A 17,500-nucleotide genomic window follows, 5' to 3' on the forward strand; every position below is an offset into this window, starting at 1 on the left:
GCAAGGCTTATCGCCATTGCGTTCGGATCGCGCAAGGTGATCGTGTAGGATCGGAGAGCGGAGCTTTTTGGGGGGACGTTCGAAATGGATTTTTACTTTTTGGCAAAAATTCGTCACACGCAATCACGCCACGAGGTGGTGCGTGAGTGGTGGTACGATTGATACCTTTTGCGGTCCAGGAAGGAGGGGCGAAGGGGTTACTCGATTTCAACGGCTGCCTTTCCTTCTCCTTCTTCTCCTCTGCGTCCTGCAAGGAAGGGCGTTCGGTGCCTACGGTACATGTCATTCATTCACTTCATATGTTGATATGCTTTCAGAAGGTAACAGCCAACGGGGAGACCCGCCAAGCTCCAAGCTCCGAGGGGCCGAGCTAGGGCCCGGTGGCGGTCCGAAGCGAGTTGATCGATCGCGACGTCGCTGTGTGTGGGGGTAGTCGGCGATTTTTTGGGGTTTTTACCACATTTTTGGGGGGGAGGGAATTACTACGACTGGTGGATGTATGTTTTTGGGGCCACGCGCAGACGGCGGTCCAAATTTAGCTTCACATTACCCTGCCCCGATCGATGGCTGGTGGTCTCGGTATACTTTTTCTGAAACCTCCAGCAGTGTGACCGTGTCAGCTTGTGTCGAGTCAGGTCAAATGGATCGGGCTGCGGGTTATAATTGGACCCCGTTATGCCCGTGCTCGAAGCCCAAATGCAAGTGCAACAGTGTGCTTGGGTAAATTGTAACGAGGCAATTATAATTTACATAATAATCATAATTTAAATTTCGGCGGTTCATAAGCAACAACAGGCTCGATGATTTCGTGATTTTATTGTACTCTCATTATTGTCATTAAAAGATGAATTATGTTCATCAGATTTGAAGGACATTTTCAGGCTTTGACTTGACTGATGCCACATCGAACGAATCGCATTTTGTAAAGCCAATAGTTGCAACAATTAATGCTGATCCTGATTAATCCTGTATCCTTGATCCTGCACACCAGATCTGTCGAGCAGCTAGAAGCCATAAAGTGCAGAACAACTTAATGTTCCATCACTTATTCCCCTTTACGTCTCAAAAACTCAAACCGAGAATGTTAAAAAAAAGCAAGCGATTTAAACGCAGCTTCCAGATTACATAAACGCAACGTTCGCACCAACAATCACAACGCAGCAGGAGCAGCAGCAGCACCCACACACGCACTCGTCGATGTTAAACCAGTTCTCACCCTCCCTCCCAAAAAGATCCTCATCCCGGACTCACCAACCGACCGGGCTTCACCTCTTTTTCGCCACCGAAAAGAGAGCAAGCTACATGGTATCGTATCGTTTGAATTGCCATCATCGAAACCGCGTGAACCAGTTTGCTTAACAATTGTCTCAACTACTGCCTCTCCAAGAGGGCAAGGGGACGGGCAAACCAGTTTCCGCCCGATGGCCTTCAGGTTGTTGTTATTGCCGCCCTTGCCCACCGCCCGATGCCGCCGAAATGCCGAAAACAGTGCCACCGGCCGGGTTGCTACGCCCTGTTCCCTGTTGATTTTGATTTTTGAGCGAGAGAAAGCAAAAGTGGATGTAATGTCACCGAGGGGAGCTGGGAGTAACACAGATACCATTTGGAGAAGCATTGGCGATTCGAGAGACCGTTTGTCGCCATCTGGCTAGAACGTACAACCGGACGTGCCGCGATTGAAACAATCACGGTACTGGAACTGTGGAAGTCATCAGGTGAGTCAACTTAGAGTCAACAGGAGAACGGAGCGCTGAAGGACATCGCGAATAGAGCTGCTGCGTGTTTCGATAATGGAGACATTAGTGTCCTGCACCGACCGACGACGATCTCTTTGTCTTGACTTAATTGTCGCGTGTCGATCGAAGCGACGACGATAGATGAAGGATCGCGATGATGTCGTCGTCGTCGTCGTCGTCGTCGGTGGTGGTAGTAGCGTGGGAAAACTATGCTGCCCAGTCAAGACATACGACATGAGTTCAGTCAAGCGACGAACACCGATACCAACGGCCGATATGAACTGAATGGGCGTCGACGTACCCAAGAATGTCAATGCTATCGAGGACATAAAATTGCGCTTCGTGAATCAGAGTAGTCTGCGATTCTCCGAACATCGCCATCGCCCACCAGACCCCCGAGAAGCCAAAACCCACCACCACCACCGAAGAGAAGGTGCGAAAGGTCAACTCCTCCCGCACGTCAATAAAAACGGCCGAACCGCCTGCGTGTAAGTGTACAGTCATGCATGTTGCATGCCCAGGGTTAACCGTTTATTGGATACGTATTTAGTGAAGAAGTTCAATGGTTACATTCCCTCTAGTACAGCGCTGGTTGCTGGTTCTGTTGTAGCTGCTGCTGCTGCTGCTGCTGCTGTGGTTGAACTAGCTTTTGACAGTCGGGCACCGGCTGCGTGGCGATCAAAGTTGGCCTTCTTTCGATGGTAATATGTAGAGGGGATAGGATCGCCCCCGATGCTGATGATGACGAGACATACTGACCGCCCTGGTTCGTATGATGGACGGTACTGGATGTTGAATGACTACTACTACTACTACTGCTAGAGGTGCTGGCCAGCTGTTGGCTGCCAGCCACGGTTAGGGGTTTCTTCTGTTCCTGCGCCGCAGGCAGATACTCTCGGGGAGGTAGATAAACGCGGGACGGTGAGACGAGAGGCTGTTTCGAGAGGAAACTCAATGTAGCCGATCCTTGCGATGAGGCTGAGGTGGTGGTAAGCTGTCCAACTGGAGCAATGATGGACGTTACCGTGGTTTTCGGTGGTTGCTGTACAAGAATTGTCGGTGCTGGCTGTGCTACCGGTGCTACTGGTGCTGGCGGTGCTACAGCTGCTACTGGTGCTACCGGAACAGCGTAGCTCTGGCCATTCCCACTGGTTGCCACTGTAGGACCATACTGAAGCACAACGGCATTTGATGGATTGTGCTCAGTGCTATGGGTACCGTATACAGGAGTATGCAAATAGTGCACCTGATTACCACCAGAACTCCAGGAACCTCCCGTTTGATGGGTCTGGCCAACGATTTGAGTGACCTTGAAGGGAGTGTGTGTTTTGTGGACCGTAACTGGTGGTACCACGTAGGAAACAGGCCTGGCGACAACCTTAGCAGGTTCCAAATTGACCAAAGACGTGACAACGGGTGTTGCCGGTGCATATCCGTGAGCGTAGCCTTCGGACTTTTGCGTCGAAACTAGAGTTCCGTGTGATACGACGGTACTTTTGGGCGGACCATATTGAACAACGGAAGACTGTACGGGTACGATGTGTGTTTGCTGAGCCGGATAACTGGCTACCAGTGTTTGCGAGGCACCCTGTTGTTGTTGTTGGGAGGTGGCCACTCCGGCCGAATGTCCAGAAAGCTGAACCGATGGAGCTACAAAGGTTTCCTGCGATACGATGGTACTTTTTGGTGGAGTATAATGGACGATCGATGGCTGCACCGGTGCAATGTGTATCTGCTGCTGCTGAGGTGCTGGATAACTGGTCAGCACTGTTTGCGATGCCCCCTGATGCTGTTGAGCAGTGGCCACACTAGCAGAAAGCCCGGAAAGCTGAACAGTCGGTGCAACATAAGCAGGAGCAACGAGTTTGTGCTCCTTCAGTGCGCACTCCGAGGTATGACCCGGAGCAACTAAGTAATGCTGTGCCGGGGCGTACTGCGCTACCGGTGCACTACTGTAAGTGACCGTTTTCGTCACCGGTGCCGTATAGTGGACCGTTGCGATGGGTGCTGGCTTGTGTACTGTGCTTTCCGTCTTGATGAGTGTGGCCGTCGGTGCATAGGTGATTGAGGGCTTCGCTAGGACGAGATTTGTGGCGGGAAGCGAACCTGACACGTGATCGATCGAGCTGTAGCTGGTGGCTCCCTGATAATGCTCAATATATCCCGCACTAGCAAGGGCTAGGCAGGCAGCGAACACTCCAATCTGTAGCCGAGAATCGGGAAGGAAAAGTGAAAAGATTTATAACGGAGTCAGAGGTTTATTCACGAAAACAAGCGCCCGTTCCCGACTTACGTAGCCGTTCATGGTGACGGATTTGCACTTTCTGACGACCGACCGTACCGTACGCGAGTGCGCTACTGCGTGCCAGAGGTCCTCGAATTTATATACTCGCATTGCGCGCCTGTAAAGTGAGCAAAAAGGGATGGAAAAAAGGGAAAAACCCTCACTCACTTCAGGGACGTTTTGTCCGTGCGGAGGCATCGGAAGAAAGAGAATGCAAACGCAACGGCAACGGCAACGGACAGCAGACAGGCCGCACACAGGGACCGCACGGCACCGGGATAGAGTGACGAACACACGCCCAAGCAGCCGCTGCCCACCGAAAACCTGTCCCACCGTTCTCAGCGAACGAGCGGATGAAGAAGAAAGTGACGGAGAACGGAATTGCAGGGCTCCAGCAGTACCAGCAGTAACGCTGCACTTCAAGGATTGCAAGCATTGCACTCAACGGGAATTACTTGCCCCGAAAACCAAAAAAAAAAACCAAAAAACCGGGTCCACAAATTATGGGAATTGATTTGCTCGATCGAGCGTGATCGAGCGTCAGCCCCCTCCGCAGCCCCGTCAGCTCTCAGGTTGTCCGATTAATCACTTACAGGCTCAATGTCAAGCATCGGCGGCAACGCCACTCTAAGCAGCGTGTGTGTGGAGAGCGTTATGTCTTGCGGGGCCCTCTTGCGCTTTCGCACAGTGCGTGTGTCGCCTAATGAGCTGCGAGCCTCCGTCATCGTCGTCGCTGATGCCCTGTAGCGTCGTGCAAAATCCGTTTCGCACGGCGGGCTGCGGTGGCCATTCATGTGCGATCCGATCCGATGCCCTCCGGCTACCGGAGGGGCTTTTCGTTCGTAGTTCCAGTGCCTACTAAAGGTTAGTGGTGTGGTTATGGTGGCTCACCGCACCGCCAGCACCGCAAGGTGAAGGTCGGACCCGTCTCTAACCTTTCTTTTCGTTGCCTTTCATCGTGGCCAGCAAAGGAATGCCGGGAGCGTGGCGACCACAGTCCGCAAGAGCAGAGTCCGTATAGGGGAATGGACTCAAGATGCATGAAGCGAAGTATTATTCATCAGACCGGGTGGCTATGCAGTAGCATTACATCATATAGAAGAATGTTGGATATAACTAGTTGAAGACTAAGACGGAGGAATACCACCAGAAGTCCAATATCCTGACAATAGACACCTGAGGTGTCCTTTCAGTAATATTATTGTCTATTTTATAACAGATTGGCTCAGAATTTGATAGAGAATTTGTGATTTTATGCGAACTATTGAGAGTAGACCATGTGATCAGCATCCTGCATAATTTGAGAATCAAACTTGGAATGCTATTGCGAAGTTTCTCCGAGACCAACCTTTAGTTTCAATGTCAGGCTCCATTGTATCCTCTCCAATCATCGACTTCAAGAAACGAAATCCCAAATTACGCAATCGATTTTATGAATTCATAATAATTTATGTATTTTCAACGGGCATTTCAAACATCAAACGGGGGAGGTTGTGTGCGTGTGTGTGTGAGCACAGTGGTGTGCATCTTCCTTCCAGCAAACCCAGAGCGGAATTGTTGGCGGGAAACCTGGTCGGTCACACTTCCGATCCGGACGCATCTGCAGAGAGGATGATGATCCGATGTGTTCGGCTGCTTACCAGGCGTAGTGTGCGCTGTTGTCGGCGTAGCTGACGTGCGTGGAGACGTGAGCGGAGGGCTCGGCGTAAGCCAGCGTCTTGGCGGCAACGACCGGAGCGGCCTGAGCGTAAACCGGGGTGCTATGGTGGTACAGTGGCTGGGGCTGAGCGATCACCGTCTTGGCGTAAGCTGGCTCGGCCACGATCGTCTTGGTGTACGCTGGCTCGGCCACGATCGTCTTGGCGTAGGTCGGCTCCGAAACGATGGTCTTGGTGTAGGTCGGCTGGGACACGTAGGTCTTGGCAACCGGCGCGTAGGCCAGGGTCTTGCTGTACTCAACGTTCTTCACCAGAGCCGGGGCCTGGTAGTGGACCTGCGGCGCGGCATAAGCCACAGTCTTGGCGGCCACAACCGGTGCGGCATGAGCGTACACATGAGCGGCTGGCTGCTGGGCGTAGACGGTCTTGGTGTAAGCGGGCTGAGCGACGATCGTCTTCAGGGCGGGCTCATGGACGGCGTACGTCTTCGTCAGGGCAGGGGCAGCGGCATAGTGCACCGCTGGCTCCGCGTAAGAGACGGTCTTGTGGATGGCCGGGGCAGCGGCATAGTGTACCGCTGGCTCAGCATAGGCCACCGTCTTGGCGACGGCCACCTTCGGTGTATCGTGACGGGTGATCGAGCTGTAGCTGACGGCCGGTGCGGAGGAGTAGTGGGCGGCATGGACGGCCGGTGCACCGTACGACACCTGGTGATGGTGATGCTCCGGTTCGATGTAGCCGGCGCTGGCGCAAGCCAGAGCGGCAAACAGAACAACCATCTAGGGGAGCACAGAAGAAGAAAAAAAAATCACAGATACAGAAACACACACACACAAAAGCACGATCACTACAAGGATCACTGCAGACGAGCACGGTATCTGCCACGGCACGAGACGATCGAGAACTTACCTTGAACGCCATCTTGTACTGTGCTTGGCTGTGTGTGTTCTTAGTAGAGGTCCTCACTGGTCGGTTGCTAGCGCTGCAATGATGCCTTCAGGAGCGTTCGGTCTAATATTTATATGAAAGCCGCCACCGGTAGTTGCTGCTGATCCAAAGCACGGACACACAAAGCATCGGATCGGAAGACGACAGGCAGCTCCGGAGCTCCACACACCGGAGCACACGAACAGGCGAAGAGCACCAAATGGGGTGACCTTCTGGGATGAGTAATAAACTGAAAAAACAGCAGAGATCGCGGCACCGGCTGTCGCCGAAAAACGAAACCGAAAGAGAACAAACTATCACCTGAACACCGCACACGACAGCAGCAGCGATGGCACCGATGGCTTTCGCTTCCCCAAACTTGCCCCTTCCAATCCTTCAAGCCAATCCATTTTCTCACCTACTACTCCACTGCTCGAGGGGTAGTGGCGCCCAGGAGCAAACTATCGACCTTTGGTGGGGCTTTAATGATGATCGTACACATCGTGCCATTGCCTTTCGGCATCTTGACGGCTGGAGGGCACTTCTCATCATCGGCAGCATCTGTATCACAACATAAGATGCCGTATCCCCCCCGGCCTTAATCCGGCGCTACTGTTGTCACTTGTTAGGTCCGGGAATTCGGATTCGGGCCCCGGCATTTGTGAGGTTAGGGCGCAACAAGCACAAGGAAAACGGAAGCGCCAGCTGGCGTGACGTCAGGGGGCATGTACGCAGCCAGATGAAATCGAAAACCCCTAACCTCAAAAACAAAAACACACACGGTCGCAGTAGGCCATTGCGCTCGTGCGCTCGCGCGTACGCCATATGTCGCATACCACCGCAGGGCCGTTAACCGTGCAGGGTTAATTGGCTTTTGGGTGGCCTACGGTGGTGCAGCACCCGCACCGCACGCATCGTATAAAATGGCACCCCGACAGCAATCTAAACGGCATCAAATGGCGGTAAAGGACGGCTAGCGAGCGCGCGCACACATCTTTCGAAGGCTTTTTCAGAGAAGGCTACCTGCTACGATCATTTGATTCGATTTGAATGGGTCCAGTGGCAAGCGAAGGAGCATTTGAGCTTGATTTATGGAAGGAAGTTGAGCGGATGCTGCTAATTAGAAGCCAGGCGCGTTATCTTTCGATTGCCGTGCTACCCTTTACAGTTCCGATTCCGTAGTGTCCCACTAATGCTAGGGTTCAATTCAGCGCTCTGGCTGTGGAGTATTTTATTTTTGAACCAATTTGAATTCCGTTTGCTGCTCCGTGACATAATAAGTGGTCTGCTGGCGTGGCCGCAAAGGCAATAACGCACCACCACAATTCGCGGTTGACATATTGCGCCCTGACACCGAGGAATGCCAAACATGGAACCTCACGGAGGGATGGAGAATGCGTTGTGGGCTGACAGGATACCTGTGCCAGAGCGTTGGAGTAATAACTTTTGATAATAAATTACTCAAATCCTTTTGTGGACCACTAGCACTGCTCCTCAGTGCTGGCTTATTAACCTTGTAGGACCAAGGAGTGGGACCTCCGAAGAGAGGGGAACACTGACGCAATTTGCATAACAGACACACAGCACAACACTCTTTTCTTAAATTAAACCTTCTTCCTTCACCATAACCTCAAAATAGGTTCCCATCGGTGGTGAATGCGCACGAGATCGGCTTGGAAGGGTTAACCATCTTGTGCGTGTGTGTGTGTGTTTATGAGTCTGGCAAAAGTAATTTTGTCCCCATGTATGTTTTGCCGATCTTCAAGACCATCGATCGATAGGGATCGAGGCGGCTCTGACTCGGTTCATTTAGTCAATTTCGTTCACGAAACGAGCAGAAGCCAACAAGCAGCACTAGGTTTCTGGGGCGGGAAGGGGGTCTGCAATTGGATAAGTATCTGCACAGTTTGTCTTAAGCGCTCGAGGAACCGCGGGCACCACCGCCATCACCAAAAACGAACGAAACGCGATGATGATGACGCGCTTGTAAAATCTGCTGTTTTCGGGGCCACCGACGATGGTGAGGGCATTTCGAATCCATCTGAGGTAGGGAGGGAGGGATGTCAGTCGCCGGCGACAGATTTGCCACAGACCACATCGACGATGGTGGCGATGGCCTTGAGCGAGGGTGATGTTTTGTGTTTTTTTTTCTGTTGTTGTTGTTTTTGGGTTGTGAAAATTGTTTCTTCCCTACCTCCCTCCGTAGCCCATGCTTGGCTACTTGGCTACTGACTTTATGCGATCATAACGATCCGACAAATTGATCGTGACGCGCATTATGACGCTAGATCGCGCGCGCGCGCGGGTTCCTCATCTAATCCGGAGGCCTTAGGAGTAATTGTTTCTTGGGGGCCCTTTTTCGCGCCCGGCTTCAGCTACAAATTGGTCTACGTTTTGGAGACCTTATGTCATCCGCTATCGAGCTCGCGTGGGAATTTGTTCGTTCGTTTGTGGTTCGCTTCTTTATGGCACGCGATCATCTCTTTGTCGTGTCGTGTCCCCTGCCCTGAAGCCATTCACTCCACGACACTGAACGGAAGTGCTAATCAGCGATCATCAAGGGTTCGAAATCCAATCCGGCCTCCGGCCACACACACACACAGAGCGAGCGACCGATGTCACAATCGAGCAGCGAGACAGACAGGCCGATGGCGCTACCACAATACCACAAAGCAATGTCAAGCGGCATGTGCTGCGGTCGATTATGATTTACAATGGTGACACGCGACACCGCCTGGAGAACCGGCAACGGCAACGGCAACGGCGACCACACTGCTCCACATTCCAAACGAGCCAACAGCTGATCGCACGAAAAACGGCACCCCACCCCGAAAAAATGGCCGTAAAAGGGGCCCGCGCGCGCACCCATGCACCTTCATGCATGCATAATTCAACGAGCATAGCCGCGTGCGAGTGCCTGCGTCCGTTCACCTTTCCGTGCATCATCGGTGCTCATCTTCTTCCACAATCTTCACGATAATCGCCCGCAAATGGTAAGCGTGACCGGAGCGTCTCGAAGCCGGCAGCGCTGCGCTGAGCCGGTTGACGCCGAGACAGCGTGTCTCGTGAGCGCGTCCTCACGTAACATCTTCATTTCCTGCAGATGAGCTCGAAGACGAAGACCGGTTTTTTCCCCGACCTGGGCCTGGTTGGTTGGTGCGTCGACTCTTCTGCATCTCGAGGTTCAATGTCAAGGACACATCGCGGCTCATCGAGGGGCTCATCCTCGGTACCACGACGACGCGGCGGTACGAGCGTGTGATGTCACGCGATCACGATTGTCCTCCATTTTATTTCTCTAGTGCGCACCACGAATTTGGTCACAGGAAGCGGTACAATTCGGGTGTATGTGTGATATTCCTTGGAGGGATTAGGATGATAGGAAGTGATCCACGTGTTTATGGCTACCTTGAGTGGATTATAGCAGTGGCTCTACAATTTTTCATGCCAACACCATTTGTCTGCCAGCAAGCCAGCATGACATACATACAGACCCTACACGACATACTACTTGACAGCGCCCTGCTAGCAGCTTAATAGCTTAATCCTGTCCTGTCTGATCCTGAGCACGTCGCTAGAGAGCTAGAGCTACTAGATGTCAATCACTGTCTATATAGTGGCGCGGTCCGGACGCGGGAGAGACGCAGATTAATCATCGATCGATCGACCGCGTCGAGTGCACGGTCCCTGCAGGGCTTGAGGGCACTGCAATGCAGTGTCGTTCGTCGTTCCCGCATACCGTCGTGGCGCACGTCAGTCGCTAGGTGGGCCCGTGGATCATCGCGACATCGATTGCACAACGCCACCACCCTATCCCATTTGCCCCATAGATACACATTATTCATAATTACCATTCATACAAATTTAGCACCTCGCGTTCCTCCCGAAAACATCCCCCACACAACGGGTCCAACGGGTCCAACAACGGGGTTTGCGACTTTACGACATCGAACGAACAACGATCCGACGAACGACAAACGACAAACGAAACGTAAACGGAGCGCGTTTCGCAGAAAGATCCAAACCGATCGTCCCACCGGTCGATGGCAGCAAATGGTTTTGACAGGTTGTGGCCAGACCAAGGATTGTGATGTGGCTGTGCGTGCGTGTGCGCGCGTGTGCCAGCCTGCACGCGGGCTAAATGTCACGCGGGGGTAGGTCCAGATGTTGTGGTGAAGTGATCGGCGACACCAAATGAGTCGCATAACCCCGTGTACACGCCCATACCATACATCGACAGCGAGTCAGCGAGTCAGCGAGACGTTGGCTGCAATTGAGCTATGAAAGCCAACACCCCCTCCTTTCGTCTCGTCTCATGCCGTCTGGTCTGCGCAACAATTGCCTCTTCTGACGAATTTGTTCAGACACCACAAGACCAGAGTCACGAGACTCATTGGTAATCGATTAAAAGCGCTCATACATAACAGGGGTATGAGCTTTACTCGCGCTTTAATGCGCCAGTCTGTGGCCTACAATACAGCAGTTAGTCACCTGCTAAACCGTCGAGTGGTTTAACTGGAGTCTCCGATTTCATCGATTTCCGGTACAGATTGGATCAATAATTATCAAGTCAAGTTCACGCGATACCGGCGCGAATTGGTTGCGAAAAAAAAACCCGGGCACCGTCGCGTTATACGATCGGCCATATTTTTGCCTAATTTATGTCCTCTAACATCCGGTGGCACACACACCTGGGACACCGGACAGCCTCCCCTTCCCAGAACCGGAACCTCTCACTAGTAGAAGAAGGGAGAGACAGAGAAAGAGAGATGATTGGCAAGGTGAGGAGACCCCCCCCACAAACGCGCTCGAATCCTAGGCCAAGGATACTTCCAGCAGCGCTTGCGGTGCCTGCACACCACTCTAGGCACGCAAATCGAACATCATAAAGTTGGATAGAAAATCGTTAACACAAATGAGTGGATTGCGTTACGCGTTACGCGCTTTGAAGAGCGCCACCGCTCTAGATCGGACCTTCGCCCGCGGCTGCTTCTCCAGCGAGCGAGTGTTATTAATGTTTATGTGAACCGGATTGGCTAGGGCCGCTGGAGCGCTCTCTAGTGCCCTCCCCGTAGTCCTCGAGAGAAGGTGGACCGCAACCGAGGACGCACTGCTGCTACTAAGAGGAGTGCTGTTCGCGATGATGACTCACTGAGTACCGGGCGTGTGTGTGTGTGTGTGTCGAGAGGATCACGCTGAGACCACCACACTTTGTAAAAGGGGGTCCCAACCGGTCGCCGTGGCTGCTGTAAATGATGATGATGATCGAGGGTCATTCGCGTCGATTCACACCTCGTGACATTGGCAAGCCGGCAACAAACAAATGGCGGACGGACACGGAAGACACGGGCTGGGCTGGGACTCCATTTCATTGTTGCAACGTGTTGGGCTGCGTCGGCCTTTGTGGCCGGAACGTTACAGGACACTTTTTTTTCTCAGCTAATGGAACACCAAGGACTAATGGAAATCGTTTCCCTGTTGCCAATCGTCATCATCCGCTCTAGCATCTAGTTGGCTTTGTTAAGCGGTTAGTGGTGGAAGTAGTAGAAAGGATTTCCTTTCCTCAATTCCTCAATTACATTTCCAACTGGCAACTGGTGCCGCAACTGCTGTTGTTGTTGTTGTCACAAAATGCAACTCAGCAGACGCACTCCAATCGTACGCCAATATTCGCACCAAACAGTAAATACTCGAGACGAGATACGCTCAAGTTCAGCAAAAGACCAAAAAGACTCGTGGCACTGCAGCGTCGCTAGTCATAAACGATATCGATTGCACTCCTTTAGGCCGGGAGGTCATTTCGCTGCGATATGCCGGCGCTGCAACGAACTATCGAGACGTAAGACGACGGTAACAGAAAAAAAAGAGTATGGCCAGGGGAACGAGACTAAAAATAAAAAAATACGGCCTCGAGGACACGGTCTGGCCTCGCCACAGTAACAGCCAACTTGGTGGCTGTCGAACTCGTCGTCGATGCGTCGTCGTCATCGTTTGTGGTGATCATCGCGAGACAAATAAATTTAACGCTCGAGCTAATCCGCAAACCCCCCGCCGCCGGGGGCGAATATGGCCGCTGAAGAGCGATCAGATGTAACTAATTGTATGTAACAAGCTGCGCGAAGTGAAGACAGAAGCGACCAAAGACCAAAGCTACCAAAGCTACGCAGTCTGCGAATTGCGATACCGTATCGACTATTAACGAGACTCCCCGTTGGGGGGGTTGAATAAAAAATTCCACCTGCAATGTCATCGAGCCCGCGCGACAGAGAGAGAGAGAGAGAGAGAGAGAGAGAGAGAGAGTGTTGTGAGAGTGTGAAAGTGAGTTGTTCCAAATTTCCATTTCGTTCCGCCAACTCCTGCCAACGGGGAATGCATCCTTTCCAGTTGCATCACTTCGAGTGGCGCATTGCGATCGTTATCGAGCGTTAAATTCGATAGCCCCGGATAGATGTCACGCGGCTACAGCGTACACTCGTCGCGTCGCGATGGCTTATAACAATATTGAACAACGATCGTGTATCAACACGCTCCGTTCAGCAACGTTGTTAACATGTTTCCTAAGCAGCTACAACCAACGAACGCGAAACATGATCAACCAAATCTACCGGTTCGCCAAAGGACCGATCATTGAACGGATAAACCCTTTCGTGGTGGTTGCTGGTTGCCAGACGAACACTCCAGTCAAGAGGGGGTCCCTATCTCCCTCTCTCCAACGTTTAACATCTCCTCATTTTTTGGAGTTCACACATCAGCCCACCTTCATCGACCCCCCCAGAGGCCTTTCATCCAGCGACAGCATAATCAGGTCGACTGTTCCCCACCACCCTGGTCGGTGGACCGGTTTGCCAGCTGCACGACCCTCCGTGCGGTACACACACACGGTCCATTACATCACGTTACAATGCACCACTCCTCTCTGCCACCTCGCCGTTTCGTGTACAAAACACTTTCTTTAAGATTTTTCTCATGCGAAGGCCCGCCGCAACCTTGAAAAATGAGATTTCCGATTGAGATGCCGATGTGCCGAGGAGGGACGCCGAACACCGAGTGGCACACTTTTCGCTGCGGCGGCGGCATTTCGAATTTCTCTTCTCGGTTTTCGGGTTTTGGGGAAGCGTTTTTCCTTGTTTTTTGTTTTGGATTCCCATACACACTATAGCAGCGGCTTCACGGGTGGCGGCGTGACATTAAGCGCTACTCGCGCTCACGAAAGGGCGGCGCGAAATCGCGAAAGTAAAAGGGATCGGCAGCGTTTAGCCGGGTTTGTGCCAAGAATCACATTCTACCCTTCGGTGGCATCCTTTACTGCCAATCGCCGCAGAACCGGTCTGTGGGAAAACCACTGGAGAGCCCATCGGGCGAAAGGAGGAGGAGGACGGGCTTTGGTTCCGATATGCCGGTCGGTCGAATGGCAAAATGCGCACACGCTCCTTGCTGGGCGGTCTTCTGGTTCACCTTGGAGCAGCCCGGGTGGTGAGTGTCGACCGAATGGAGGGAGGGAACCACTCCCAGTGGAGCACAATTGGAACTGGATCACGCTACTGCGCGGCGGATCGCGGCGGAACGGGCGGAAGAGTGTGATAATGATGGAAGCTGAGTGAAAGAAAGGATGCATCGGATCGCCGTGGCCCATGGCCACGAACCGGTTCCGCTTCGGCTTCGGATGTTTAACCTTGAAGATACGACACTATAAATAATCCCCCTTTTTGGGGCCAGTCTGGAGAAAAGGAAATATATTGCAGGAAATGATCCGGATTTGATGATGGTGCTACATTATAGATATCGGGAGCATTGCATTTAAAATACTACGATTTATCCCCATGATTTGCAACCGTTAGCAGCCCTGCCCTGTTTTACATATTTTGACAGCCGTCAACCGCTCAGTAAAAAACCGTTTAACCCCGGCAAACCGTTTACAAAGTGACAGCAGACAGGCGGCGGCGGTCATAATTCGAAAGAGCAGCATTACTTTACACGCGATATCATCACGCGGTCGACCGAGACCGCAGGGAGCGGGTTTCGTAACATTTTGCATCCAAGGCGGTCCTACGCCGTATTAAGGAGACGCTTCAGACCTAGTCAAACCTTCACCGCCGCCGTAAACCGCTACCGCCATGATCTCAGCAGCAGCACATGACCAGAAGCCAAAGGTTCCTTTGACCGTTCGACCAGCATCGCGACTGTCGTGCTGTCCAAGCAGCCTGGCTCGCTCGCTCACTCGAGCAGTTCATTGATCGAGACGCCTGGACAGTCGCGAGTCAAATTTGCAAACGAATTCCCCGTCGACGAGACCACCAGTTGCCAGCGACTGGCGACAGAGGTCGATGGATGGATGAATGGTGCGATGGACGAGACGAGACGAGACGAGGAGCGTAAACGATCATTTTCGCCACGCCAACACCGGAGGAGGTCCGCCCAAAAAATGTTTGGCAACTAGCAAACACTGTGGCATTGTCGGTCCGCCACGCTGTGCGCGGCCCTTCGCCGTGGTGCTAAGGTGTGTAATTACACACTAACCTCCGATTTGGACGGAGCGTTTAGTGCACGACCGATCTGGTGGCTGTCAGGCGGTATATGGACGCGACGCGCTAAGGAATTCGAGTTACTTTGACATTTCTCAATCGGTCAATCAGGAATCAAATGATGTTTTATTATGCTTCGAGCGATTGCCTGGCGATTGCTGCCATTGGCCAGCCCCGCGTTTGTACTGTTATCCTTGATACCTCTATTGATCGATCCCTATTGCTCTCAAGCCCTTTGATGTACATGCCGTACGTACGATAGCTGAGGCGAGTAGCTCAACGTTTTGCTGGCAACGCCAGAGTTGGATCTGGTAGAGTACAGCATATTTCTCACGTAGGCCGGCTTTTGCACTGCCACCAGCAATGGTGACACGGTGTCGACGCTTCGGTACAACGTATAGTACTCCTGCGAAAGCGGTACCTTACTTCGCACGAACACTGGTTCACCTTGCAGAGCGGTGCTGTGGCGGTGTGATGTCGGTTGATGCGATGGTTGTTGGACGTTCGACTGATGATTACCATTAAACTTTGAATAGTCCTGCCCCTGCGGTACGATTTGTACGTATAGGACATACGGAACACCACGGTTCGGATTGTGCGCCAACTTAGAAGCGATGTCCGGTTGGTTTGGGCTCGGTACAGAGAAAGCCCTTGGTGGACTTCTTAGCGGTGGTGCTGGTATCGGCGGAGTCACGGTCGTCAGCTGCTGTTGCGGTTTAGGTGGAGCAACATGGTGCTTTACGAAACTCACATAACTGACAGGTGCCGGTGGTGAAGCTCTATAGCTTCTATCAGGTTGATCTACGATCGACGATCCATCTTTAAGGATGAGAGGATATTGACTGGCATTGGCACAGCACACCAACAAAGCGAACGCTGTAATAAGCTATCGAAACCGAATGATATGGTTGGTTAGTGGGCATCTCTTTAGCTTGATCGGTTTAAACCACTCACCTTCGGAATCATTTCTTCGGAATCAATGGGATGACACTTTTCGTTGGATCGAGCACCTCTCAACACTCGCTGCGCGACTTTCACACTGAGCCCAGACGACACACCTTTCTTCATATTTATATCGAAGGCCACTTTGGCGTAACAGCTAACGGATGGTCGTTTGAATCGAATAGGAGGATTCCATCCGTATAATTATCCGGCCAATATTATCCAACTGTTCACTGTAGATAAAGTGTTTTGTAGCTTGGATGGGGTCAGAGATTTCGTTCATTTGAATAATTATCTAAGATCAAATAATGCGTATCAAACCATTAAATTGGTACCGATTCACTAATTATAATGAGCTAATGAATATTGAAAGGGAGCTTGTGTATGAAACTACACACTTCGTATTTTGATGATCGAATGCTTCATTGAGACATATCATTGACTCACCAAATTTAATCAATTGGCACAAGAATGTAATGAACAATTCAAGAAATCACGGTGTCCAACCAATCAGTTAACTTCCAATGTTTGTTTTTAAAATTCAATTTAAGCCATTAGGGGATTTGTAACCTCCTAACTTCCTCAACATCAGCAAATTGCACTATTTAGGCATTCTTGTTGCACTACATTTGACCTCAAAAAAAGGTGGGAACGAATAGAACACCTACGAATGAGCACCATAGAAAAGAGAGGAAAACTCGGCGACTGCGTGAAAAACCGTAACCGTTGTTTGATGGCCATAATTCGACTCGCCGTTCACGTCCTTCTTCGCACGATTTCGTTGCCATGGATGATCAGAGTATAAAACGACAAACAGCTGATCGGATAGACATCACTCAACTAGCAGTCATCATCAGCACAACAGCTCCTCAGTCTAAACAACAAACAATGGCGTTCAAGGTAGATCTATCATCAAAATTCTTTTGGATTTCTTCTAACTCATTCCTCAACTGTTTCGTCTAGTTCGTTCTTATGGTCGCTTCCCTGGCTTATGCCAGCGCAGGATACATCCCGAGTGACCCGCACGCCCATCTCTCCTATGCTCCAGCGACGAGCTATTCCACCGTCACGAAGCACGGTGTGCCGGCTCTGACCAAGACCATCGTCCAGGAGCCACAGCTGTACCACGGATACGGTCACGGTTATGCTCAGGCTGCCCCGTCCGTCGTTGTGAGCAAGCCTCTGGCGATCTCGAGCCCCCTGCCAGTGTCGTATGGCGCTGCTCACGGCCTCTATCAGGCTCCAGCTCTGGTGAACAACATCGAATACTCGAAGCCCCTTTCTTATGCTCCAGTTGCCAAGACCATCATTGCTGAGCCAGCTTACGGAAAGGCCCTCATCGCCGAGCCTGTCTACGCCAAGACCATTGTTTCGGAGCCCATCTACAACAAGCAGGTGTACGGACAGCCAATCTACGGAGAAAAGACTCTG

At 51.8% G+C, this 17,500-nt stretch overlaps 3 protein-coding genes across 3 annotated transcripts in view; 1 reads left to right on the plus strand and 2 right to left on the minus strand.

The window, feature by feature from the left end:
• The window catches only part of LOC125953248 (mucin-5AC-like), a 12,500-nt gene extending 5,842 nt beyond the window's left edge, over positions 1 to 6,658 (minus strand). The window contains exons 1-3 of the mRNA XM_049682700.1: positions 6,588 to 6,658; positions 5,660 to 6,457; positions 2,492 to 3,939 (exon numbers count right to left, since the gene is read on the minus strand). Of these exons, the coding sequence (XP_049538657.1) occupies positions 2,492 to 3,939; positions 5,660 to 6,457; positions 6,588 to 6,599 (2,258 nt within the window). The 5' untranslated portion in view covers positions 6,600 to 6,658. The remainder of the gene's footprint in view (positions 1 to 2,491; positions 3,940 to 5,659; positions 6,458 to 6,587) is intronic.
• Positions 6,659 to 15,280: 8,622 nt separating this feature from the next.
• Positions 15,281 to 16,159, minus strand: LOC125956125 (uncharacterized). Its single transcript, XM_049687695.1, has 2 exons — positions 16,082 to 16,159; positions 15,281 to 16,013 (listed from the first exon to the last, which is right to left on the minus strand). Exons 1-2 carry the CDS (start codon positions 16,091 to 16,093, stop codon positions 15,354 to 15,356), a joined length of 672 nt encoding a protein of 223 aa, XP_049543652.1. The 5' UTR covers positions 16,094 to 16,159; the 3' UTR covers positions 15,281 to 15,353.
• Positions 16,160 to 16,918: 759 nt separating this feature from the next.
• LOC125956122 (uncharacterized) overlaps positions 16,919 to 17,500 on the plus strand; it is an 874-nt gene continuing 292 nt past the window's right edge. The window contains exons 1-2 of the mRNA XM_049687692.1: positions 16,919 to 16,969; positions 17,033 to 17,500. The exon at positions 17,033 to 17,500 is cut by the window's right edge and continues 292 nt beyond it. Of these exons, the coding sequence (XP_049543649.1) occupies positions 16,958 to 16,969; positions 17,033 to 17,500 (480 nt within the window). The 5' untranslated portion in view covers positions 16,919 to 16,957. The remainder of the gene's footprint in view (positions 16,970 to 17,032) is intronic.

This window comes from Anopheles darlingi, chromosome 3 (genome assembly GCF_943734745.1).
Source record: "Anopheles darlingi chromosome 3, idAnoDarlMG_H_01, whole genome shotgun sequence".
NCBI classification, from domain to species: Eukaryota; Metazoa; Arthropoda; class Insecta; order Diptera; family Culicidae; genus Anopheles; species Anopheles darlingi.